The following is a 24,620-nucleotide window of genomic DNA, read 5'->3' as shown; positions in this document are numbered from 1 at the left end:
ACATGCTTATCATATACGCCGCTAGCGCTCCAGTTCAGGCATTCAGGTCTACATTCTCCACCTCGTTATAACATTTTCTGCCTTCGTCGTTTACCATGCACAGCGTTTTCAGTTACTCCATTCAAATCCCACAGGTACGTCCACCCATCCATCACTCTCTCACGTCTACTTTGAAAGCATACTCTGCCTATCGCTTCTCTCCCGATGGGCGATTGGACTTATTATTATTTGTAGATGGTCATACAATGTCGAACGATGGAAATACTGACATTCAGAACGCCCATTCGTTGCCCACCACTGCATCCCTAATGGTCCGCGTAGTACATATCACCCCAGTGACTCGTGCACCCGCCCAGACAATCCCACACTGCCTCAGCATCTTCTCACATGCATATCGGAGAACTTGCGGGGAACACGAGGATCAAAGTCAAAGGAGGTGATCCAGGGTGGCAAGAGAGGCGATGCTGCATTTACTGGATTCGGAACCATGAGGACAAATGATAGAGGTGGTACTGTGTTCAAAGCACCCACTCTTGCAGCCAAGACAACCAACCACGCACCAGACGCAGACATTTTCGGACCTGTAAACGACGCTAAAGATAAGGCATGTCCGGTGGACGAAGGAACTGGCAATATTCTGTCCAACTCTCTTTCTTCGCGTCGTTCTGTTGCGCTCAAACGTCACATTCCAGAGATCATGAAGAAATTTACAGTGAGACACCTTGATGCAGTCGGGGTGTCCAAGGCGCATCCGGAGCTGAAGGAACTCTTTGCTAAAGCTATCACGCTGCACTGTCGCACTCGGTAAGGCATGGTAGTTCATCTGGATCAAACCAGTGAGTGACTACAATTAATCATAACGTTGCTGCTGCACTGGGGGATGACTATTACGGTCAAGTCAGAGTTGCTTCCTGGTATGTTGTACATGGTTTATCCTCGTGTTCGTTTACAGTTCATACACAGCATCGGCTGTGCAGCTGAAGCAACCAAGCATCGCAGGGCCACATTCCTAAGCTAAGCTTCAGTCTATGATTAGCCAATTCTCAACCACCATGGAAGACAAGAGGTCAATCGCTGCGAGGCGTTCTCGTGCACCTCCAATGTTCGCCGTCGTCGAAATGAGAGGATTGCAGTTGTCAGTCAGGTGCATTGCCTATATGTTACTTCTAGTTACATATAGAATCGGCTCTGGGGCACTCCATCGTAGCTCACTCCATTTATTGGTTTCCTAGTCGAACATTTATGTTGAAGCTAAGCCTTTGGATTTCTCAGGGTCGTCTTCTGCCACAAGCACGGACATCAGCATCAGCGATGGCTTGACAATGAGTGAGGAAGTTTATTGCCATGCACTTTGTTCTTCTTTTTCCGCGGTGTCGTATGCTGCCTGACCATTGGGATGAGCTACTGGAAACCGCGATTGCGAATAAACAGGCTCAGTTTCGCGCACCGAGCAGTGAGTACAATTACCTAACCACCCCACAAAGGAGATGAACGAAATGTTTCCGTCGTTCGAGAGGTCTTTCATTTTACGCTGGAATTCATGCAGTGAGTAATTGGGTTGGATTCACACGTGGGAAGTGGTGAACGAGGATCTTAGTGGTGGTTAATCGAAATCAATGTAAGAAACGACTGTCCTATAGGTGCCGATGCAACCTTGTTCCTGAGATTGGAGGGAGTTGATGTCGTATCTGCACGCACCTCAGTGCTATGATGGAAGTTGCATCCTGGGTTGTGCATCGACATTGAAATAATCAATTACCACATAGAGTGGCACATGTGTAGCAACAGGGTATGTATTCACTAGCCCAATACAACACATCCGATAAAAGTTCTATCAAGCAAAATGTATGCCCTCGTCATGAAATGCGGATAGTAGTCTGTTGAGCTGGTGAGAGAACACAAGAAACAAAACGAAGACGACTCACTTTAGAAGGTCGTCAAGGGTCATCTTGGCTGCCCGCTGTTCCGAGTAACCCGATGAACTGAGGACCTCTTCTACTTTAGCTTTCATGTTTGTGTTGTCATCAACCATCTGATTTGTGGCGGTCAAGTCCCCGTTTACAACGCACAAAAACTAAAATCACCTTATTTTGTGTTGAGCACCACGTTCTCCAGTTTTGTTCCAGCATCTCAATGACGCCTTTTGCCATGAATGTGGCATGCACCATTTTATTTCGCCTCGAAAAGATGATTCTACCCAGTCCATCAAATTCCTCGAACTTGATGGGGGGAGGAGGATCAAGAGGCACCAGTCGGACCACTGACGACTCAACTTGCGGTGCTGGTCGGAAGTTATTTTTGCCGACGTGCATAACCAGGTCCACCTTTGAATAAAGCTGTACATTCGCAGATAGCCGTGACCAGAGCTCTGTCCCGGGCTGAGCAACAAGCCTCATGGCAAATTCTCTTTGGAACATGAGGATTGCCACACGGAAGATTGGTCGATGAGAGAGGAGGCGGAAGACAAGGGGTGATGATATTTGATAGGGCGTGTTAGATATGCAGACATCAAAGTATGGGAGATCGGCTTTTACGAAGTCTCCGATAATTATGTCGAGTTTTCGTTGTTCTGGTCTTCCGAGGAGTAGCCCGTCAGTTGATGATATTAAGACAGGAAGAGGTACACGCACTTCCCCTGAACTCGCTTCGTTAATTCAGCTGCCATCCGTGGGTCCATCTCAACAGCAGTAACATTTTTGGCTTTTTCAAGAATCTTGACAGTAAGGTTACCTGTACCAGGACCAACTTCGAGGACTTTATCCGTGGGACGAAGGTTTGCCTACATGACATGATTAGCATCTATGAGATCGATTCAGCACACATAAGCTGAGCCGGACCTTATCCACGATACTGATGTAGAATCAGCCCGAGTCACATTATATGAGAATTGTGAGCATACGTTTGAGCAATTTGCGGATTCTTCAAGATATGCTGTCCGAATCTTTCTGTATTGAATATTGGGTTACGGACGCCGGTTGAAGTCCCTTCATTTGCACTGTGGTTTTTGGATGAAGATGATGCCGCGGCTGATTTTATTGATGGTTGGTGGGTACGCGAGAAACGTCCTGAAGTTGCACGAGGCATTTTGGATTGTCACGGTGGAGTCGATACTGCTGTCGAAAAATATAAGTAACATAAGCGGAAGTCAAAACACGTGACTTCATGCCTTCAAGAACGGAAGCGCCCGCCGCCAAATATTGGAAGTCGACTCTTTGTCTAAGTTGCCGAATCTAGGATCCACGATCAAACTCTTAGGACATCATGTTCAAGAAGCCTTTGGGGAATCTAAAGACTTCAGGTGCGCGATTGTTGTTGTTCACCGACGTTGTGACTAATCACTGTCATGCTCACAAGCACCCCTGCGTAACTCTGACAGGCGCAAGCTGAAACAACACATTATCCAAGCCTTCTCCCTCGATCCAGATGTTGGCGATGACCTTGTCCCAGACGGTCTTTTGTCAGTGAAATTCAAAACACACACTAATGAGCCAGGTGTAAGCGAATATAGCTACAGCCCTTTCTTGCTGATCACATATTCGCAAAATCCTTCACGATGACGTTGCACTCAGGTGGCCTATTTGGGACCTGGTGGAGACCCTTTGTGGTTCACGCTTGGGATAGGCAGCGAGGACATGATTCCGACTGGTGAGTTGTCCCTGCTCCGAGCCTGTCATCCGCAGCTCAGATGGGATAGTATACACCCTGTGGAAGAAGCCAGATCTCCTCCCGTTTCTATCTACACCATCAGCGGTGATTCCAGTTCTAGCTGGTGGTGCAGATCTCATGGTTCCTGGAGGTATGTGCTACTTGTCGGTTAAGATAGGTTCTCCCTTAGTAGACCCTGCAAGTCGTTCAGTATCCACCATCACTCCAAGCTGGACAACTTGTCAGCATTACGGAACGTATTCACCATTCAACGCGCATCGGCCCTCCGCTTGCTGTCGGGCACATGGCAGTGGATAGTGACGTCTTATCTGAGGCTGCCGCAAAAGGGAAAGCGGTGTTTGTCCTGCACACTTGGAATGACCATTTATTTGATATGGGACACAAGGGTAATCCACCAGATCCATGGGAGATGAGCAGTCCAGCGGCGAACGATGAGCAGGCCGTAGAAGACAGATATGACACAAACAATAATGTATCGAAAGATCCAGTAGTTGATCCGTTGAGCTCTCACCTGGAGCAGACACAGTTGAACGATCCTGCTCCAACAATAGAACTGACAAAAGAAGGTGCGTTAAACCACATTAATCGTGTCTTCGATCCCTCACTCCTGGCAGACGTTTCGAGTATCCTCCATGGCGCCCTTCTTCAGGCAATGAAAACAACTCTATCTAGTTCACAGACCTCTGCGCTTCCTATGCCCGCTAGCACGTTTTACTCAACTTACATTCTACCCTCGCGACCTGCCCAATCACCATCTCAGCCACTCGTATCTACACCCATTGATATCAAGCACTCCTCCCACAAGTCACTTGCGTATTTTCTGAAATCAGCAGAGAAACAAGGCCTCTTGAAGCTCAAAGAGATCAAATCTGAACTGATGGTATTTTCCATAGCCACATCACATGCAACTGTTGTCGCACACAGACCATATTTATCTCTAAAAGATGTGGCTCTCAGGAACGAGAAGCGTGGACAACGAGAAGAGGAGGAGCGGACACGAGTCAAAGAGCTTGAAGTAACAGAGCTTTGGAAGCCACATCTTCAATCGCTTAAATTCTTTGTCGATGCTGGATTTGAGTATGGATCAGCGCCATTCCTGGTTCATGATCAAACGCTGACGACGTCTCCTGCAGTACATCTGCCCGTTACACCTATACGGAGATCAAGACCCTACTCGACAAGTACGTCACCGATCGACAATTGGTGAACGCGCACGACCAATCATATATCAACGTTGGGGCAGACGAGCTTCTGCAGACGACCATATGCAAGTCTGACGATCTGGCGAATATGGAGTTCTTCAAACGCGAGCAGCTGATCGAGCGCCTATCAGACAAGATGCAGAGTTGGTACAAGATCTGCGCTGAGGGCAGGGATCCTGTGCTCAAGTGCGTCCGGTGTCCCATCATCGTGTCGGTCGTTGATTGTTAACCTTCGAGTACAGGAAGGGGCAGATCAAACCGATATCGGTGGTGGTTAAAGTCAGACAAGGTCGTAAGGCGACGACGCTCATTACAGGGTTTGAGCCATTCTTTCTAGAGGCGGTTACTCTTGCAGAGGAGCTGAAGACGAGATGTGCATCTTCAACTTCAGGTTAGGAGAATTAGTGTTGTTGTGACCTATAGCTGATAGGTGCTGGCCAGTTTCACCAGCATCAGGGAAGTCGTCAGGCATGGAAGTGCTCGTGCAAGGAAAGCAGATTAAAGAGGTCACAGAATTTCTTGCCTCGCAGGGTGTACCAAAGCGATGGGTACATACAGAGGGCGGGGGAAAGAAACAGACGGGTGCCGGTGCTGGCTGAGTCCTTAGGTCAGCAGTATCTGTTTGAAAACGAAGGCGTGTATATGTTACGATCAAGGGTGATATCGATGTTAAATTAAATATTCACTCCTTCTGTCTCCATGCCGCGTTCTTTGGCTTGGATCTTCTTTTTGCCTGCTTTCTGAATTGCCATTACTTTCTCTTCCATCTTAATGAGGCCGGTTCCATATAGAGCTCGTTGCCATTTACAAGGCATACTGCGTGAAACATTGTTTTGCAAATGTTAATCAAGTCGTCTCCACTGCAGTCAGACTCAGAAGAGGTTCACAACAGAGTGCACGTTTCAGATCAGACCACGGACAAGTCGCGAGCGCGTCATGTAACACGTGACACGTGATCAAGCGCTAATGATTTTAATGGCAAAACCGTACACTCCTCCTTTCCATCACAGTTCGTTTTGTGATTTTATTTCTGTGCCACTCAATCACGGATTCCTCTGAGCTTTTTCTTGATGCCAGGTCCATGCAACTCGAAAAAAAAGAAGAAAGCAATTGCGAAAAAGAACAAGAAGAGTGCATCAGCTATTCAAGCTACGGCCCTTCTGGAACCTCCCCCCCTCGTTCACGAACTTGAGCCACCTCCAAGCGACATTGTATATACTGTCCATGAGCCTCCACCTGAACCACCTGCTCCGCATCTCCAGGAGTTCCATAGAGAAGTGCTACCGATCATCCATGATCCTGGAAACGGTCCGCGAGTTCGCGACGTCCGGGGTTTCCTAGCTTCATTTTTTGCGCAGCCTCCTTCACTGGAAGACCCTCTGTGTGCGGAATTCTCACAGGAGGAAGTCCTTCAGATGCTTTGTACCGCACTGTCGGAGGAAACCGCTATAGTGAGTGAGTGCTATGTGGGGCAGCTAGCGAGCTCACAAAATGATCCCCCAAGGTCCTATGGTATAATAAGAGCCGTGCTACTAGTCGCATCTGTCCATCATGCCGACGGCTTTATCGTCTAGGTGATATTTTGCCAGACCTCACTTCGGACGATGGCGAAAACCACATCAGTGAAACCCGTTCACCTTTACTTGCCCGAGAACAGGAGATATCAGGTCTTTGTATGTACTCGTATTTAAAATACAATGAAAACGGACCTGACTGGTATAGGTTCTCCTCTCTGCTTCATTGTTGCGTCGTTCGAGTACCCAAGTGCAATTAAAACGACTTGGGGTAGAACCGCAGATCAAATAGATGACTTTACATGGGACCTTCTCAATGGTCCCGGGGATGGACAGGGCGACAAGGGGCTCAGTCTCTTACTCAAAATGGCGCGATTGCCTGACCTTGGTTTGGGACAGCTCTGTCTACCCGACATTGACTTCGATGCTGAACCCGAGGATCGAATCTACTGCAGGCAAAATTATGAACGGGACAAATTTTCTCATTAGGTATTCATGCGTTTTTCGAAAGTGAGTAAAGAGCTTGGGAAAGACTTGAAGGACGCTAACTTCTAAGTACTATTTATTGCCTTTAGACCTGCTGTTCTGCTGCATATTCACATCGTTCATGCTATCTGGATCACGGGCCTGCGTACTATTTACGTGTGTCAAGACTCCATCGTCATTAAATTAGTTGGGCCAATGCTGGCCCTGGATGAACTATCGCTAAAGAAACCGCGTAGATCTGCTGTGTGTAAGACGGGCCGTTGTATCGTGGGTTTGTTGAATTAGTGGTTATGTCAGCAAGAGTCCGTGCCCTATTCCCACGGTTGTTAGGTGGCTGGCCTTATACAAGGCTCCCACCCGCCAAACGTCCCCTCAGCCAACCTTGCCTGTATAGCTGTACTGTGGTCCTCACCCACCTAAATCAAACCGTGCTTAATACTCACCGTAGCACACAACAACAGTCAGTCATCTTTTTTATTTTTTATTATGTTCTATCTGCTTCACGGACGTCCTGTGCTGTTCACTATCACTCTCTACGTCGTTTCACCGTCGTCGAGCTCGTGTAGAAAGTGAAGACGGGCGCCGGCCGTATTTGTTTGGCCACCGACGCGTTGACGCGCACCGCGTCTCTCCGCGTCGCACTCGTTTTCTTCAATATTTCTCATGCCAACGACGTGTTGAATCGATCGCTTATGCGTTTTCCATGCTCTAGATGCCTAAAGATACCACCAAAACCAAGGTTAGTCTCCTATGCATTTGTCTTGGCCCTGATACCACTTATCTCCGTATGCATCATACACTTTCCATTATCTTTATCTTGTTCAACTTTCGTTACGTCATTTGGTCGTGCTCATCACCAACCACGATGCTGATCGATTCAACAGCGCAAGGCTGCAGGTAAATCAGAGGGAAAGGCAACTAAGGCCAAGGCTGCCAAGGCCAAGGGCGCTCCTAAACGTGCGCTCTCCGCGTACATGTTCTTCAGTCAAGATTGGAGGGAGAGAATTAAGACTGAGAACCCAGATGCTGGTTTCGGTATGCCTATGGTGTTTCTTCTAATCTTTCTGTTGTCTGATCCCCATCATAGGTGAGGTTGGCAAACTACTAGGTGCCAAGTGGAAGGAGCTTGACGAGGAGGACAAGCAGGTTCGTCTAAGGTATAAGATAATGCGGTTGGTGCTGACACAACTAAACAGCCTTATATCGAATTGGCCGCCAAGGACAAGACAAGGGCAGAGGAGGAGAAGGCATCCCTGGCTGCCGTATGTATATGTTATTTGTCCGCATCGTAGCATGTATTGAACATCTCTTTGCAGACCAAATCTTCAGCAAAAGAGAAAAGTGACGGAGAAGAACAGGCTGATGAGGAGGAAGATTGATGCCGCTTCCCCTGTCTCCTTGTACATATGAAGGCACTGTCCGCTTTCTTCTAACATAATCAGTCATAAGCCATTTTCATGTCAGTTGAGTATATTAACTTCCTATGCGAAACACGCGATACTCGTAATGCACTCCCCACGAGCCCTCGTACTTTGCCTTCCTTTTCATTCGTGTCGCTATTCGTGTCGTGTGTTTTGTTACACATTTATGTTCTGCATGTTGTCCGTCGTTACTTCAAAAAAGATTGTATTTTTGTATGATCAACCTTTCTGTGGCAAGTTGGCGGAGTTGTTTGATGCAGACTTCCAAGTTCCAGGACCACAGACCATCAGCTTTCGTGACCACAATCACGTGATTGTGACACAAACAATCACGTGGTGCATATTATGGGACGCGCCCAAAATCGGTGTTCTCCTTTTCTCTTACCCACACCACATCCATCGACTTGACATTGGCCTGCTCAAGATGCCACCACGAGCTGCCAAAGTCAAAACTTCTGCATACGGGAACAGTAAGCTAATGTTTCTCGGGATTAGCTTGTGGGCTGACCATAAGTAGGGATTCTCGAATCTGTCCCTGCACCCCTAGGTCTTTGTCATCCATATGAAATAACACTGACGATCTCATGAATAATTTACTCACTCCCGTACAGATCCTGACTCAGATCCAGAATTTAACCCTGGAACCTTCATCTATGAGACTAAGAAACGCGGAAAGCGCAAAGTAACGGCTGCTGAGGATGCGTCCCCACCCGTCCCCCGCGGCAAGTCACGGAAAAGACGAAGCGAGGTTCTTGGCAATTTTCAATCGTCATCCAGAAGTCGCGAGTCGTTTTTATAACGAAATAATACGTGTTTTTGATGATCATCTTAGAGAAGCGCCGACCAATGGATCCAGAGGCGTCTCGACGCCATAACCCACTCAAGGAGTACTTTGGTTCGTTGAGCAATGTTCTCAGTAGTTTTTGAGCTTACTGTCAACAGACGATGACCTTGGACTGCAGTCTGCGTCTGATGACGGCGAAGTGGATGAAAAAGATTGTGAAGACGACGACTCGGCAGAAGAGTATGCGTCTGAACCTGATCAACCGGTAATACTCAGAACCATAACTGCGTTCATGAAAGCATCGAAAGAGCACATTCCTGTTACACAGCCAAGTCATTCACACACTCCGGTTGATGATGATTCTGTTACTGGTAAGTCCATATTGGACACATATTACAAATGTGAACGCATACGTTTCGTTTTAGAACCTGAGTCTGAGCCAGAAGTTGCTCAGGTTTCGACGAAGCGGAAGTCGCCTGCATCGAAACAGATTATGCCAATTTCTAAGCGGAGAAAAACGCCTTGTCCAGACGGTACGTTTAACCTTATGGCCAGTCGAGATAAACCTACCGTGACGCCCGTAACAGACGAATCAGAAACTGAACCAGAGTCCGACATAGATTTACCTACAGTTTCGAAATTTTCAAAACAGCTCTTGCCTAATACCACGAAACTTCTCGAATCCGACTCCGAAACGGAGCCTGAAGACGAGGACGAAATAGAAACATGCCCTGATCCAGTAAAGCCTAATCTCATTCTCTGACCGTCATTTACTGAGCAGATACAGAATCTCCATCCAAAACCCGGCTTCCCGCTTGCTCCCGGCCAGAGTTCTCTCGGACCTATGATGTTGGATAGAGCCGAGGGTATCAGAGTGCCCGCATCAATCAATACCTATCTGAGAGAATATCAGAGGGAAGGCGTCGGTTTTTTCTGGGATCTATATAAACAAGGTCGCGGTGGTTTGCTGGGTGATGATATGGGTCTCGTCAGTCCAAACGTGTTCTTCTTTTCTTCTTGACTGAACCTTCCACCCACTCAGGGTAAAACTATCCAAGTGATATCGTTTCTCTCAGCAATTATGAAGAAGCACGGAGACGAACGCGATATCAACAGGCGTCGAGATCATGTGTCTAATCTCCAAGATGGACTGGAGTGGAGAAAATACCGCACTTTGCCACCGGCAAACAAAACTTGGCCCACATGTCTTATCATCGCCCCTACATCTGTTGTGCCAAACTGGGAGCGCGAATTTCAGACGGTGAGTGCCTACAAGCAACGAGTAATGCCATAATGTCTCACCCCCTCCCTAGTGGGGGTATTTTGAAGTCGGATCTTATACTGGTTCGAAGAATGAGCGGGATGATGTTCTTACCGACTTCAAAATGGGCAGGCTCGATGTTGGTATGTCCATGAGTACATGTCTTCTGCCCCCTTGATGACTAGGAAATAGTGCTTACTACATTTGACCTTGCCCGCCGCGACATTGCGCAATTGGACGACCTCGCTTGGTCTGCTATCTTCGTCGACGAAGCGCACAGGGTAAAAAATCCAAAGTCGATGATTACCCTTGCATATAATCAATTCGCATGTCTTTGCCGCTTTGGTCTGACAGGTAAGACTACTCTGCTTCTAGAGGGTGGTCTGATGTAGCGGGATGATTAGGCACAACTATTCAAAACAGCTACATGGAAGCATGGACCATACTCGACTGGACCAATCCTGGCCGGCTGGGAACAAGCAAGCAATGGAAAGGTTACGTTGTGAAGCCATTAACGATAGGACAATCCACTAGTGCCACTGAAGAGGAGAGAACAAAGGCTTTGGTGAGTGTAGATCTTGCATCCCGCGGCTCATTCTGATGTCTAGTAGGCAGTCGCCATTACAGTCAGAGACAAAGTACTACCCCAGTTCTTCAAAAGGAGGTATGGCCAACGTTTTTTCTGCAGATATTCCCTAAAACATTAATTTCTTCAGAACGAAGGACATCATTAAGGACCAAGTGCGAAGCTTCTAGCTGATATACCATATTGTGCTGAACATGACTACTAGTTACCCACGAAAACCGATGAAGTAGTCTTTTGTCCACTGACACCTGTACAGGTTGCCGTTTACAAACGCATCCTGAACATGACTCCCGTACAGAATCTCGTCAGAAAAGACGAAAACTGTGATTGCGGATCAGGGGAAAAGTTGGTTCTCCTTTCCATGTCCCGAACATACCGAGAATCATGTTTTGTACAGACGCAAAGACTGCTGCCACCCTATTGAGAAGGGGGGCGTCCTCAAGTATATGTCAATACTCATCAAGATCTCAAATCATTTAGCGTTAATACTTCCAGGTATCGTTGGTGATTCAGTGGCTTGCTACCAAATAAATGCTGATATCTACAAGCCCCGAACGATAGCCCAGAGCAAGTACGTGTGGAGCTTGCTAATTTATCTTTATGGTGCATTGATAGTTGTTCTAGACTCTACGTAATCGGGAGCTCGCTGAAGTAGCCTTCCCGGGCCAGACTATACCAAAGTATGGGACAGCCATGCTACTGCCACAGTACTGCGGGAAGTGGGTCGTAAGTCGTTGTTTATGAGGTTTATCCCCTACACTGCGCGCTGCCCTTGCAGGTACTCGATACTCTACTTAGAGAATGGAGAAAAGAACGCACGAACAAGGTCCTTATATTTACTAAATCTGTCAAGCTTCTCGATATGTTGGAATTTCATCTCAACACCAATAGTATGCACAAGATCCATTCCGTATCGATCGAATACTGATTGATTACCAGGTTATGGCTTCCTCAAACTGGATGGATCCACGAAGCAGAGTGATAGTGTGAAACGATCCCTGTATTTGCTGCAGCTACTAATATCAGCTTCAGGGATGCCTATGATAGATAGATTTCACCAAGACTCGGACATTTTCATATTTCTCATATCTACTCTTGCTGGAGGAACTGGTCTTAACCTGACTGGAGCGAACAAAGTGGTCATTTTCGGTGAGTTTAAACATCCTGCTTTGAATATTGAGGTTTAGACCTGGATGTTATGTAGATCCCAACTGGAGTATGTATTTGCATGATTTCTGGTTGCCATCGACTCATGTCCACGTAGATCCCGCCCACGACCTGCAAGCTATGGACAGGGCGTATCGCTTTGGGCAGACACGCGACGTTTTCGTTTACCGCCTCCTCGGAGCCGGCTCAATTGAAGAGTTGATTTATGCAAGGCAGTTGTACAAGCAACAACAGATGGCCATTGGGTATGAGGCAAGTGTGCAAACAAGGTATTTAATAAGAACCCAGATTTGAGCGTATGATTTCAAATTCCCCTCTTAGGTATTTCTCCGGCGTTCAAGGGGACACTTCCAGACAAGGAGAATTGTTTGGAATCAAGAACATTTTTAAGCTGCATGAGGATACTCTGGCGACCAAGATGGCTGTAAGTTCATATGTTCTGCGCAGGAGATATCGATGCAAACCTGCCGCAGATCGAGAAAGCGACGATCATGGAGCTAGACTGGGCTCTTGCTCATCTCAGCTCCTCGAAGTCGAAGAAATCAGCAAAATCTAAGGCCGATGAGTGGGTGTATGAGGCAGATTCTAAGAGCGGAAAGGAGGAGGTAAGTCCCCTGTCTACTTGTTTCACGCTATCTAATCATGCGTCAGGCCGACTTACGGGGGCTGAGTGCACTTCTCTTTGACGATGGTAAGCTTCAGCTACAACCAGCATGTGAAAAGACTGATTTTTGTATTTTCAAAGAACCTCCGGAGGTTACAGATGGTAATGATATCCACAAGACACTTAGCGCAATAGGCGTTAAGTATAGCCATCGCAACGACGACGTGCTATTACCAAGTCGTATAGAAGAGGAACGTTCTCGGACCGCACTTAAGGTTAGTGTTCGTGATATTCTCTCACAGGCTTGTTGAACGAATGCGATGGCAGGAAGCGAAGATAAAAAGAGCAGCTGCCAAGAAACTGGAATCCGAGCGAAACCAAAGCACCCCTCAGAAGTCGAAACCCCCCGAACCACAATGGCCGCCTCGACGGAAGCACCATAAAGCGCCTCTGTCTCCGCGATTAAAGTGAGTTCTCATACAATGTTTGAGGTGTTGAGACTCCTATTCATCGTCCGACGTAGATTGGCCTCACGACAAATGGCGCTGATCGAACTAAGCATGATCAATAGCCCAGCCGACCTACCTGTTTTCGCTCAGTCTTTGTGAGTAAGCCAAACGTTGCGGTAGATAACTTCGGCTAATCCATGATTAGTGCTCGCAAGTCAAGTGAAGAGCAGAATGAGATACTTGTGAGACTGGACGAACATGTCCGCGGCTGTTCTTGAATTTTGCTGGCTTACGATCCAAAGTTAAGATTTCTTGGACTGCCACAGATGCGTTGGGATTGTTAGTCATTGGTTCACAAATAGGATGTGAACCTGTTAGTACCAGTAGTAGGATCAATCGATTGTTGTATGCACGCCGAGAACTAGCAACTCGTTTCAGAATCCGGGCTCCAGGTTTCGAGACTTTTATGCCGACCAGTGACATGTAAAGCCGTATAAAACATCAATTAAACAGGAACAGATCACCCATACTGTAGCTCTACGACGGTACGAACAACTCAGCAAACAAGACAATGAGCGTATAGCGCGGATAATGCACATACACCCTGACTTGACGAATGTATATCGGGATGGCGTGGAAATGACTGAAGAGACTAAATTACCAAGTGACTGCGTCAGATGCATCGATGAACATGTGACAAAACATGAGGAACCATGTGATCTAATACAGACAGCTATTGGAGCGGCGTGCGTCACGAGCTAACCATGATAACTTAACGAGGCTCAGCAGGTACTTCAACCGCACGGCATATGTCACTGTAAGTATAGAGGGGTGAGGATAATGATGCACATGATGTCCAACGTAACCATGTAGACAAGGGACATCGAGCACACCATCTTGGTGTGAGTTAAATTTTCTTGCTTCCAGGGGACTCGACTGCGGGTTGACTTGATCGTTCATTGACCCTTGTGCACGCGCATTGAGTTCAAACACCTTCTAAGTGATGACTCCAGACTGTGACGGTTACGTATGCAGGCTGAGATGGCGATGCATTTGGGAGTTGGTATGTCTTCAGACTCTTCATCCACCACAAGGAGAAAGGAAACGTGAGCAATAACGCCTCGCCAGAGATTTGAAGGACGCATTGCTACTGTCCGGGGCATCATACACCTGCCTGATGGACAGCGGATCATCACTTGTTCAAACGATGGCTCGTTACGAGTATGGAATTTGGAGAGTGGGAAACAGATAGGAAAAGACTAACGGGACGGAGAAACTGCAGGGCATACTGGCATGGTGTTGTCTCTGGACGGGAAGAGAGTGGTTAGTGATGGTGAAAACAGTGTAATGAGGTTGTGGGATATGCCAGACCCAAGCAAGGTCATCGCTAAACCGACAGGGCTCAGACGGCCAGTGCGGTCCGTCTGCTGGAGTCGAGATGGCCGGCGAGTTTTGAGTGAATTCAACGATGGAACTGTAAGGTATTTATAATGGGATGTAGTAGTGAAGAATGGGGAAGCGAAACCGAAAACAGACACGTGATCACAGTCGTCCAGACACGACCATGATGATCGCGACCGCTGGGAACGCGTCGTCGGAGTCAAACTGTAGGTCCACAATCACCACATCAATCCACATCAGATTGATCAATGGTCCACTACATTTGCGCCACATCGGTCGACCAGATATAAGGCAAGCAGAAAGCAGTCGTTTTTCTTGTCCTCTTAATTTTTTCCACTTTACCAGTTCTGCTGACAACACTCCGTCAGCGTAATCATTGAACGCCTAGCATCATGTCCCCTGCTGGCGAGACTGGCACATCGTCTACTCCACCACGTGCCAATGCACCAGCTCATGGTGCTAGCAAAATAGAATCGACCCCAAATAGCCGTGGAGCTTCCGTCGTCAGCGAGAACATCAGCGTGCTCGGTGCCAAGTGCGCACATTTCTTGTTTTGATTGAGTAGTACCTAATATTTTATCAAGAGTCAAGAAAGTCCGTCCATGGATTCAACGGGATATCGAGCAGGTTAAGGAGTGCAAGGCAGATGCCATGCTGCAAGCCCTCCTGCAGCGCGCTTCTTCCACTCCTGAGACCAAACAGCCTGAGCTCCTGCAAAAGTGCCTAAAGGCGGTTCTTCCGGTTTGCAATGGACAGGCTTCCACTGCGCTCGTAAAGTCTTCAGACGTCGAGACAGCCCTCAACGAATAGTGAGTGCTTGTTCTAAGTTCGCTGATCAGGCATTTTCATGCTTATAACGATTACAAGCGTACGTCCAGGAGCAGAAAACAAGTTCTACGGCCCTTTCATAAGAGCCACTAACATTGCGCTTGGGTGTCTTGAAGAGATCAAAGTTGACGGGATGCGTGCTGCTGTCCCCGCCGTGGACATGATCTGTCAGCAGAACGATATGCCCATGCACCAAAACCACCAGACTGCGAAATCAATTCGGAAGCCCGACCTCGTCATTCTTCCTTTGAACAGCGCATGTACTCCCTTCCAGGATGAGAAGGGCAAACAGAAGGACGACGCGATGGATGACGAGAAGCGCAAGAAGCAGCGCAAAGCTCACATGGACACGAATGCAACGGCAAAGCCAAAAAATCTCCCTTGGAAAGATATTCTAGCTTGCATCGAGTTCAAGAGAAAGACGCCAGGGAGGGCGAAAGGAATTAACCCACCGCCCCCTTCGTATGCAGTAATAGATCATGTCCCTACCAAGCCAGAATATCTACCGGTAGATCATCTTAAGGCTCAAGACCCAGCACCAGGTCCTTCGCAAACTCCAGCAGCACAACCTGCGTCCAACACTGCACGTAAGTGGATATATTTTTTATTCAAGGATCAAACTAAATCGGCCAAGCTGCAGTTCTATCTTCCAGCCTTACTGCTGCCCAGCCTTCCAAGGGCGGGTCCAGCTCCAAGCGCAAGGCCACGGTCACTTTGGAATCCGCCGCGAAAAAATCCAAGATGGACCCCGACGACACAGACGACGATCTAGATGTGACCGTCCAGACGGGTCTGTACGCCGCCGAAATGTTTGCGTCCAATCTTGGAGTCAATTATCTACTGAATCTTATCGTCATCGGTGGGTTCGTTCGTCTGTTGAGGTTGGCCGCGCTCTTACCGAAGCTTCTTCAGACGATGTAATGTGGATCTGGTATTACGATCGGCAAGGGATCATTCAATGCTCAGGCATCAACTTCATTCAAGATCTCCCGCGATTCATGGTGCTGTTGTATGCTCTACAACGATTCGATCTTTATGATTGGGGCCGAAACAAGGACTTCCTCCTAGTGCAAGTCGAGGGCAAACAATGCCACGAATTCAAAATCAAGGACGCAGAACTTGAAGAGGTGGATCTACTGCTTCACACCAGCCACGACGAAAGAGTGACGCATTATGGCCTACAAGGCCGGGCCACCAATGTGGTCCCTGTCACTAGCGAAGCGCTCGCGAAGAAATATGGCAACTTCCAGGATGGGATGGTGGCCAAGATCTTTTGGGGAGAGGCGAGTCGCACTAGCGAGCCGGAAATCTTGGACAAGGTCGAGGAGATCGCTAAGGTGCACCCAACCGTTCAAGGGCATATTCCTAAGCTGCTCTGGCACCACACGTTCACGAATCCCACGTCCGCCATCCGAGAAGCGCTCGGGGTTCCAGAACCCACCAAGGGCAGTCGCGTGCTCTACATCCTCATATTCCCCAAGCTCCACTCAATCACAGAGCTTGACGGCAGAGTGCTTTTCGACGTATGGCGTCAGTGTATCTTATGTACGTATTTCATTCAATTTATGAGGCTATTTGTTAACATAGCGTGCAGGCCACCTTACTTTGTGGAAGGAAGGTGTCTACCATCGAGACGTCAGCCCAGGAAACCTGATGTGGTACTGGAAAGACGGCAAGCGGATAGGTGTGCTAAACGACTACGATTTATCCTCGTTGGCAAATGTCCAGGGTCCTCAGGGCAACGAGCGCACCGGCACGGTGCCGTTCATGGCGCTCGATCTTCTCACCGAAGAGGGTCAACGAGGCGAAGTCAAACACCTATATCGTCATGATCTGGAGTCGTTTATGTGGTGCTTTGCTTGGATTTCCTTGCGTTACAAGGAAGGAGTCCTTCTACAGCGGGGATTGCGTCCCTTCGATGAATGGGCGAATTTAGACGCCGTGGCATGTGGCGAGAAGAAATTTGTTTTCCAGGCTCACAGAAAAGTTCCCGCACGCTTGCACAAAGATCCACTTATGTGGGAGTTCGTTGTAGACTGTTTCGACGTGCTTGACACGTACGCCTTCAATCGACGAAAACAACTACTGCGATTGGCAAGAAGGGCAGACCAGCCGACCAACTCCGAGGAATCAGAATCAAATATTGATGATTTTCTACAGTCATTCAAAAATACCGAGGGCTGGGCTGCACTCAGCAAACCTCCACGGGAACCTTCATAATGATTTTCTTTACGTGTAACACTACATATGGGTTCCGATGTGCGCTTCGTCTCCAGTAGGTAAAGCAATCGAACAGATGGATGATAGTGACTTGTCATTGCGCAGAATGGGAAAAAAAGATAAAACATGCTCAGCAGGTGCGGCAGCTGATTTCCAACAACAATGCAGCACGCCACATACTAGGACTGACACAATGTAGTTAATATACACTTGAATCTTGATCATTACAGGTCGCGATGGTCTCAGAGGACAGCAGATGGACAAGCTTGCCAGTCGTGGAGTCCCATAATTTGCGCCTTGATCAAACCACCAAGGATTTTGGTCCAAGACTCCACGTTGTCCTCAGCTAATGTGTATCTTGAACAAGTGCAGTCCGTATGGGTTGTGGGCCATAGTCTGAGACTCTGAATATTCAATCTGAATAGCAACGAGAAGACGTACGTCAAGGCATGCTTGGTGTACGGAAAAAATGATCGGAATCACCCATATTATGTCAGGGCCGGACGGCCCGAACACTAATAATCAGTAATTCGTTCATGATCAGGGACCTACGTATGCCTCACATCGAGGAGCACGATGGATTTCACTCCATGTCACCCCCAACCATTCACATTTCAGCAAGCTATCTCCTTTGACCCCGAAGTTTCCGCTGATGGTGTGTTATAATATTCTTAAAAGCGCATACCCAAGCTCATCCAACATTTTGAAACATCAGAGATCGGTCGTCTTCAAAACTCTATCTCCCATCTAAAACGCACACAAGAGGAACTCCAAGAATATGCAGAAGACCCGGACATCGCACAAGCAATAAAAGAAAACAACCAGACGTTGTCAGTACAAGGCAGTCCATGGACTTTGCTGCACTTATTAAGATCGGGGCACGCACACGCAGAGCATCGCAAGATGAGCGAATATTCATGCTCAAGTTGGCGCTCACTCAGCATGGAGCGTCGAATGCCACTAGCGCTCATTATGACCTTCCTCCTGAGCCGGAACCAGAAAGCAAAAATGGTAGGCACGGTGGATTTACTAGTGATAATGGACTCGAGCCGTTGGACACGCCTCTTCCGGGAGACAACTCGGACGTTGGGCCATCGAATTCGACTGGGGAGGATGAACAAGAAAGTGGTGTGCACCTGTAGTCCTACATCATTTTTGATCATATTTGCCGCATTGTACTCTAATCACTTTATGCATGAGTCAAACAGGATGTTGCCTACAAATCAATCCTTCAGGTGCTAGTGAGCCCTGGTTAACATGCGTACGAAATGGGCTCTCGATCCAGCGCGACTGACTCTTCGTATTAATCATTGGCTCTAGTTTTGATATACACGTTGGTCTGATGACTATGCAGCGTCTATACTCAGCTCGGATTGGGCTGCCTGTAACCCCTGTACTTGGGATCAGAACAAGAACGTGGAAGTGTCGCTCACTCTGGCATCACTCGTGGGGTTCGAGGCTTGACATTGAAGTACGGCTTCGTCCACAGATCGGTTTGCCCTTCTAGACAGCCACCACCAATATCATGGGGGAGAATTAGTACTACGTTCTCGAGAGAGAATGTTTGACGGAGTTGATGTCAGATCTTGAGCTTAGGGTTATCTTGGGAGTCTGAGTCGGTACAACCTCACATTAGTGATATAGCCCAAACATAGTCGTCAACTAGATATCTGAATAAAATGGTAGAAACTGCAGACGGTAAAGGTAGAATATATGTTATGAGTCCTCCAGTAGAAAATGACCATGATACATGACTCCTTGCCAGGTAGATTGAATCGGCTCGAAGTCACTAAACAGTGTGCGCTATCCACACGGTGGCTGGATCCCGCACACCCAGTATACTTATCTACTACCCGTGGATATGACGAGCCCTTTGTCAGAATCTGGGATCCGCAGACAGGCAAATGCATGTTTGCCGCTCGCACAAGTCCAATCCCGGAGTCACCTTGCTTGCAAGGTTATATGAAAGTTATTGATTTCTTGCCGTACTTCGTCTGTCAATCAAATGCAGCACCAGATAATGACAACTCGCTTCCATAAAGCCATGCCCATGCCGAACCACCTCACGCCCACGCTTCGCTCAAGGAAGATCTACAAACTTATCTGGCTCTGAATCAACTTATTGCACAATACCTGAATTTGCAGTAAAAGACGACAACATCTGCTAGTCATGAAACATCGAGCGGGTAAACCAAATGAACTTTGTTTGAGATCAGTCAAGATGACTTCGACCTTACTAATCAAAAAAAAATGCTAAAAAGAAAAACGATCCTTTCCTTACAATCTAGCTTAGCTACCATGGCTTCCAATCTATTTCTGCGTCTGGCAACCCCGGTCCCCTACCCGGCCTAGTTGCCTAGCCACAAGTTAAACGCTAGGTCAGTTGATTTGGAATGAGCGTAGATGCGGCTAAATAAAATATTCATATTCATATACATGGAAAGTCAGATTAATGGCTGGTTGAGCATCGACGTTAGACCATTGAGTATATATGTATCGTAATGACACTTGCGCCCCGACATCGCGTTGAATTGATTTCGCTTCAGAATGCCTCGTGCGATGTTGCTCAAGGACAGCGTTGCAAATTGCGCATCTTTTTAGTGATGGGAATTTTTAGGAACTTTTTGTGTTCGACAGATCAGCCGAGGCTCCTCCAACCTCGGGACGTATATGCTACTTCCTGTAATTTAGCATTTGTCCTCGCTGAATAACATAACTCCACATGAATATGTAAGTAAAGACTTCTCCAACTCTGTTGAAATCCGTAATCAAGAAGCGACGAGTCCAGGACTTGAAAGGTTTTAGCGCTTTAGGTATGTGGCGACAATACCAACCTGCTCCTGTCATCGCAGTGATTGAACGATACCACGCTGCCAGGCATACGTTACGTAAATGGTCAGTTGAATTTCGACAGAACGCTCTCTTCATGCACATGTGCTAACTCCAAGTGGGTACTGAGCGCCGAGCAGCCAATTGAATTTCGATAGAACGCTCTCCTCATGCGCATGTGCCAACTCCAAGTGGGTACTGAGCGCTGAGCACGCAGGCCTATTCCTGCAATATCCAATTGTTACACAGCTCATGCTGAGTGATTATGGTTACCGGTAAGTGGGTGCCACCGGTGGGTTGCTTATCAGGACCTCAGTGTTCTATTACGACATGGCTTACTCCGCAAATGTCATAGATAACCAAATTGGATTGAAATGGACCGGCTCAGTCCTTCCGGCTTCATTGCTTCTTCTTTCCATCCCACTAGCTGAGTGCGACATGGAGCCACCGCAGCATGCTGTTGCAAAGGCAGACGAGGCCCTGCTCGCCGAGCTCGGGTATAAGCAAGAGTTCAAGCGTGCATTCACACCTTTAGAGGTATTATCAGCGCTGCCACGTTTAGCGACTGGAGAACTGATAGCGAAGGCGATCACAGGTATTTGGTATAGCTTTCAGTATCATTGGTCTACTCCCCTCGATTGCGTACGTTGTCCTTTTTTTTGCCTTCCAAGGATGTAATGTATTTGCATAGCTCTGTTCTTTTTTACGCCGTGCCTAATGGAGGACCAGCCTCAATGGTGTGGGGTGTGCGTGCTTCAGGTATCTCCATGCGCGAATTATGCTGATGGATGACATGGCTGCTTGTTGACATCCCATAGTGGGCAGTTGCGAGTCTCTTTATCCTCTGCGTAGGGATGTCGATGGCCGAATTGGGTTCTGCGGCGCCAACATCCGGGGGCGTGAGTCTGTTTTTGTCTTCGTTGACGACGTGGTACTCTCGACTGACGTATGAACTACAGTTATACTTCTGGACACACTCCTTATCATCTCCGCGGTGTAGAAATTTACTTGCATGGATTGTTGGGTGTAAGTCTGTTATGGTAATTTTAACGAGCAGAGGTATATTGACCCGATAACAGACTCAAACACCATTGGGACCATAGCATCGGTCGGTGAGATGCTCATGGTTGCTTTATGATGCCCCATTTTACTCAAGCGTGACTTTCTGCATAGCATCTATTGACTGGGGATGTGCAGTGCAAATCATGGCTGCAGTATCCATTGGCTCAAGCCAGACTTTTACCGCAACGAGTGCGCAAACTTTGTGCGTTATGCAAGACACCGATCCAATCAATGAATTTATTCATGATGTCAAATATCTAGTGGAGTCTATGTCGCAATAGTCCTGTCGCACGCAGTGATATGCTGCTTGGGAACTGCAGTTCTCGCAAGACTGCAAACAGTTTATGTTGTGCTTAACGTCTGGTTTGTGCCGAAGTCGTATAGGTGCACTCGAGTTACTGAATTACTCCGGGTAGTTTGTGTTTCGCCGTTATTATTGGCCTTCCTGCTGCCACCCCAAAGGCGAACATGAACAGCGCAAGCTATGCGCTTGGCAATTTCACAAATTGTCAGTGAATACACTCTTGTGGTGGTGAACCTGACCAATCTCCTAAATTTATAGTGAACGGCTGGCCAGATGGCTACGCATTCATTCTAAGCTTCCTTGCGCCGGCGTGGACCATTGGTATATTCCCACAAGGTGTTGCACGTGTCATTAGTATTGATGTCATGTTGAAGGTTCCTTTGACTCAAGTGTGCATATCAGTGAGGAATCGTCGAATGCCGCCACCGCTGTTCCATGGGCCATTGTAAGCATCGAACTCCGTATTTATTCAATTACTGAGTACATTCCAGGTCAGCGCCATCGGTATCGCCGGCATCCTTGGTTGGGGTACGTATTTATCCATGCTAACTTCTCAAACACTACTTACCGTCTTGTAGCAATCAACGTCTCTCTTGCATTCTGCATGGGCACCGACGTGGTTTCCCTTCTCGACAGCCCGGTTGGACAGCCCATGGCCCAAATTTTCTTCAACAGCTTCGGCCAAAATGGAACGCTTGCATTGTGGTCCTTCGTCGTGCTTGCTCAGTAAGTGGACAGTGGTGCCTTTTGAACTATGATTGATTAGGTGCAGATATATGATGGGCTCGAGTATGGTCCTTGCATCATCTCGCCAAACATTCGCATTTTCCCGTGATGGTGCACTTCCGTTCTCATCCTACCTCTATCGCATGAATAGCTTCACCAAGACACCCGTCAACACCGTTTGGTTCGTTGCAGTCATCTCGATCATCCTCGGCATGTTGTCTTTTGCGGGCTCGCAAGCTATCGACGCTATCTTCGCTCTCTCCGTGACGGCGTTATACATCGCATATGCGATCCCAGTGATCGCGCGCTTCGTGTTCAAAAACAACTTCAAGCCCGGTCCATTCAATTTAGGTATCTTTGTGAGTCGAACAGCTTGGTGCTTAATGATGGTTGTTGACCATTGAGCTGTGATTTGAAGAGCCTTCCAGTTGCTGTCGTTTCGGTGTCGTACATGTTCATTATGGACATCGTATTTTTATTCCCGACAACGCCACAAACTGACGTTGCGAATATGAACTACACCGTGGTCGTGCTAGGCGGTATACTCACCTTGTCTATCATGTGGTACTATTGCCCTGTGTATGGTGGCGTGCATTGGTTCACGGGGCCAGTGTCAAACATTGGGAAGGGGAGTGAGGAGAGCGTGTCCAGTATTCGGGAGTCAGAGGAGAAGAATGCGCATGTGAATGTTAGGGAGATACCTGTTGGGGCTTGATACTAGAAGGATTCCGATATTGGGTCCATCATAGATTTAATATGCTCAACCCGGGAGATATGGAATTGCGTTTATTTTACAAATGGAGCGAGCGAATCGAGGATATTCTTTTAAGCAGGCGGAGATCGGTACAGATACTCCACATAAATGCCATGCGATACAGGTATTTAACGGTCAGACGAGATATGATAACTGCAATTATAGTCAACAGCAATCGTAACGACAACGATATGAGCGCGACCGAACACGAAGGATGCAGCAGCCGATCATTCTCCGAACATAAGTTTATCCATTCAAGGCGGGTCCTGTGATATCATGGTGGCCAAGTAGCGTCCTTCATGAACGGTAAAAATGATGATTTTTCCGGAGTTTGGCATGTTTTGCACTTGGACAACGCACAAAAGAGCTCCTCGGCTTCTTTCCGAACATTTTAACAAGGAGAATTCCGAGTGTCGCAAAGCTGTGAACAGCCTGTAGCAATGTAGGCAGGAACTGCGGGATTCACTAAATCGTCACTCTGAGAAGGGGGAGGTTGGAAAGGTATTTCCATGCTTCCCAGTCGAGCGCTGGACAGCACAGAGTTACAAGCCGCTTGCACAAACGGGCACTGTCGGAGAGCAAGGACAGTTCATCTTGTGTGCTCTCATCTGAGCCCCCGACGCTTAAGTAGCACAACGGGTAGCAATAGATTTCAAATCCAGATGAACGGTAGGTAGCACAATTTGCAGCGCTTCAGGATCAATACTTTTCTGCAACAGCGCCGATCTTCCGAGTCATCGACCAAAATCCCTTCCTCGTCTGAAAGTATTCGTATCTGAGGCTTTGATACGGTCAGTGGTGAGCAGCTTCATTTTCGTTTGTATCTAGGTGTCACAACATTCACGATATAGTATTGGCTCACCGAACAAGCAAAGACGTGATTTGGGCAAGTGATGTTTGAACAACTTGTCGTACGAATGATGACCTGGCCCGTCAGGAAAACCATTGTATTCCAGCTGGACCACGCGACTCAGACGCATTTAGTAAGCCTCGTGCTTCAAGATACCGAAGATCAACGCTCACTGCCTTAGGCTCACCTCCTTACTTTGATTGGTACAGATCGGTGTTCATAACTGCCCTCCTTATTCTTTGGGCCTTCCAGCTCACTCTGGATCCTACGAAACCATTAGAGGACATGGGTCAATGCCATTTTTTAACGTCCTGGTTGGCGCATTTGAGTTTGAGAGGAGGATTTCGGAAATAGAGCTCAGGCGCACGACGCATGGTGTTGCATGAGAGAACTGTCATTGATGACAGATAGGTGATCGCTGGAATAAAACTCCGACTCAATCCAGCCGAGCGGCTTGTGGGTATCGGCCTCAAGCTCGAGTATGTCAGCCGCCCACCGACTTCTTG

The 24,620-nt window shown here is 47.6% G+C and overlaps 9 protein-coding genes across 9 annotated transcripts; 8 read left to right on the top strand and 1 right to left on the bottom strand.

The window, feature by feature from the left end:
• Nucleotides 1–245: 245 nt before the first annotated feature.
• On the top strand, nucleotides 246–808 carry BJ212DRAFT_1299630 (uncharacterized protein; the record flags this gene model as incomplete). Its single annotated transcript, XM_041332893.1, has 2 exons — nucleotides 246–311; nucleotides 377–808. 2 exons carry the CDS (start codon nucleotides 246–248, stop codon nucleotides 806–808), a joined length of 498 nt encoding a protein of 165 aa, XP_041193004.1.
• A 916-nt stretch (nucleotides 809–1,724) lies between these two features.
• Nucleotides 1,725–3,107, bottom strand: BJ212DRAFT_1354197 (S-adenosyl-L-methionine-dependent methyltransferase). Its single transcript, XM_041335621.1, has 5 exons — nucleotides 2,900–3,107; nucleotides 2,838–2,850; nucleotides 2,631–2,779; nucleotides 2,085–2,574; nucleotides 1,725–2,032 (listed from the first exon to the last, which is right to left on the bottom strand). Exons 1-5 carry the CDS (start codon nucleotides 3,082–3,084, stop codon nucleotides 1,922–1,924), a joined length of 948 nt encoding a protein of 315 aa, XP_041193003.1. The 5' UTR covers nucleotides 3,085–3,107; the 3' UTR covers nucleotides 1,725–1,921.
• Nucleotides 3,108–3,198: 91 nt separating this feature from the next.
• On the top strand, nucleotides 3,199–5,731 carry BJ212DRAFT_1354187 (uncharacterized protein). Its single transcript, XM_041335620.1, has 9 exons — nucleotides 3,199–3,298; nucleotides 3,355–3,494; nucleotides 3,570–3,645; nucleotides 3,695–3,796; nucleotides 3,849–4,232; nucleotides 4,281–4,743; nucleotides 4,800–5,054; nucleotides 5,111–5,259; nucleotides 5,310–5,731. The coding sequence occupies exons 1-9, from the start codon at nucleotides 3,262–3,264 to the stop codon at nucleotides 5,465–5,467; spliced, it is 1,764 nt and encodes a 587-aa protein (XP_041193002.1). The 5' UTR covers nucleotides 3,199–3,261; the 3' UTR covers nucleotides 5,468–5,731.
• A 207-nt stretch (nucleotides 5,732–5,938) lies between these two features.
• On the top strand, nucleotides 5,939–6,871 carry BJ212DRAFT_1480779 (uncharacterized protein; the record flags this gene model as incomplete). Its single annotated transcript, XM_041340151.1, has 3 exons — nucleotides 5,939–6,319; nucleotides 6,373–6,541; nucleotides 6,591–6,871. The coding sequence occupies 3 exons, from the start codon at nucleotides 5,939–5,941 to the stop codon at nucleotides 6,869–6,871; spliced, it is 831 nt and encodes a 276-aa protein (XP_041193001.1).
• A 709-nt stretch (nucleotides 6,872–7,580) lies between these two features.
• Nucleotides 7,581–8,160, top strand: BJ212DRAFT_1271748 (high mobility group box domain-containing protein; the record flags this gene model as incomplete). The annotated part of the gene is made up of 4 exons (XM_041330975.1): nucleotides 7,581–7,607; nucleotides 7,753–7,903; nucleotides 7,956–8,014; nucleotides 8,065–8,160. The coding sequence occupies 4 exons, from the start codon at nucleotides 7,581–7,583 to the stop codon at nucleotides 8,158–8,160; spliced, it is 333 nt and encodes a 110-aa protein (XP_041193000.1).
• Nucleotides 8,161–8,675: 515 nt separating this feature from the next.
• Nucleotides 8,676–13,681, top strand: BJ212DRAFT_1354165 (P-loop containing nucleoside triphosphate hydrolase protein). Its single transcript, XM_041335619.1, has 29 exons — nucleotides 8,676–8,759; nucleotides 8,807–9,071; nucleotides 9,122–9,184; nucleotides 9,232–9,444; nucleotides 9,499–9,606; nucleotides 9,661–9,812; nucleotides 9,861–10,061; nucleotides 10,116–10,334; nucleotides 10,387–10,477; nucleotides 10,527–10,688; nucleotides 10,739–10,899; nucleotides 10,946–10,998; nucleotides 11,051–11,075; nucleotides 11,126–11,265; nucleotides 11,318–11,415; nucleotides 11,469–11,491; nucleotides 11,545–11,646; nucleotides 11,699–11,810; nucleotides 11,860–11,904; nucleotides 11,953–12,069; nucleotides 12,125–12,136; nucleotides 12,185–12,356; nucleotides 12,409–12,511; nucleotides 12,561–12,692; nucleotides 12,739–12,778; nucleotides 12,833–12,966; nucleotides 13,019–13,158; nucleotides 13,215–13,295; nucleotides 13,346–13,681. Exons 3-29 carry the CDS (start codon nucleotides 9,136–9,138, stop codon nucleotides 13,416–13,418), a joined length of 2,958 nt encoding a protein of 985 aa, XP_041192999.1. The 5' UTR covers nucleotides 8,676–8,759; nucleotides 8,807–9,071; nucleotides 9,122–9,135; the 3' UTR covers nucleotides 13,419–13,681.
• A 1,252-nt stretch (nucleotides 13,682–14,933) lies between these two features.
• BJ212DRAFT_1480776 (uncharacterized protein) lies at nucleotides 14,934–17,589 on the top strand (the record flags this gene model as incomplete). Its single annotated transcript, XM_041340150.1, has 6 exons — nucleotides 14,934–15,076; nucleotides 15,126–15,350; nucleotides 15,409–15,956; nucleotides 16,010–16,228; nucleotides 16,282–16,914; nucleotides 16,964–17,589. 6 exons carry the CDS (start codon nucleotides 14,934–14,936, stop codon nucleotides 17,587–17,589), a joined length of 2,394 nt encoding a protein of 797 aa, XP_041192998.1.
• Nucleotides 17,590–18,121: 532 nt separating this feature from the next.
• Nucleotides 18,122–18,944, top strand: BJ212DRAFT_1354137 (uncharacterized protein). The gene is made up of 4 exons (XM_041335618.1): nucleotides 18,122–18,244; nucleotides 18,305–18,419; nucleotides 18,482–18,852; nucleotides 18,910–18,944. The coding sequence occupies exons 1-3, from the start codon at nucleotides 18,166–18,168 to the stop codon at nucleotides 18,729–18,731; spliced, it is 444 nt and encodes a 147-aa protein (XP_041192997.1). The 5' UTR covers nucleotides 18,122–18,165; the 3' UTR covers nucleotides 18,732–18,852; nucleotides 18,910–18,944.
• Nucleotides 18,945–20,251: 1,307 nt separating this feature from the next.
• BJ212DRAFT_1354127 (amino acid permease-domain-containing protein) lies at nucleotides 20,252–23,436 on the top strand. The gene is made up of 19 exons (XM_041335617.1): nucleotides 20,252–20,319; nucleotides 20,378–20,402; nucleotides 20,467–20,503; nucleotides 20,577–20,693; nucleotides 20,774–20,955; nucleotides 21,014–21,060; nucleotides 21,110–21,164; nucleotides 21,237–21,317; nucleotides 21,378–21,444; nucleotides 21,498–21,530; nucleotides 21,592–21,682; nucleotides 21,742–21,843; nucleotides 21,897–21,988; nucleotides 22,043–22,105; nucleotides 22,159–22,229; nucleotides 22,276–22,312; nucleotides 22,363–22,510; nucleotides 22,557–22,869; nucleotides 22,929–23,436. The coding sequence occupies exons 4-19, from the start codon at nucleotides 20,684–20,686 to the stop codon at nucleotides 23,223–23,225; spliced, it is 1,689 nt and encodes a 562-aa protein (XP_041192996.1). The 5' UTR covers nucleotides 20,252–20,319; nucleotides 20,378–20,402; nucleotides 20,467–20,503; nucleotides 20,577–20,683; the 3' UTR covers nucleotides 23,226–23,436.
• Nucleotides 23,437–24,620: the final 1,184 nt, after the last annotated feature.

The sequence above is a fragment of the Suillus subaureus genome (genome assembly GCF_016647635.1).
Source record: "Suillus subaureus strain MN1 chromosome Unknown BJ212scaffold_16, whole genome shotgun sequence".
Classification (NCBI taxonomy): domain Eukaryota; kingdom Fungi; phylum Basidiomycota; class Agaricomycetes; order Boletales; family Suillaceae; genus Suillus; species Suillus subaureus.
This window is presented reverse-complemented; position numbering and strand designations above follow the sequence as displayed.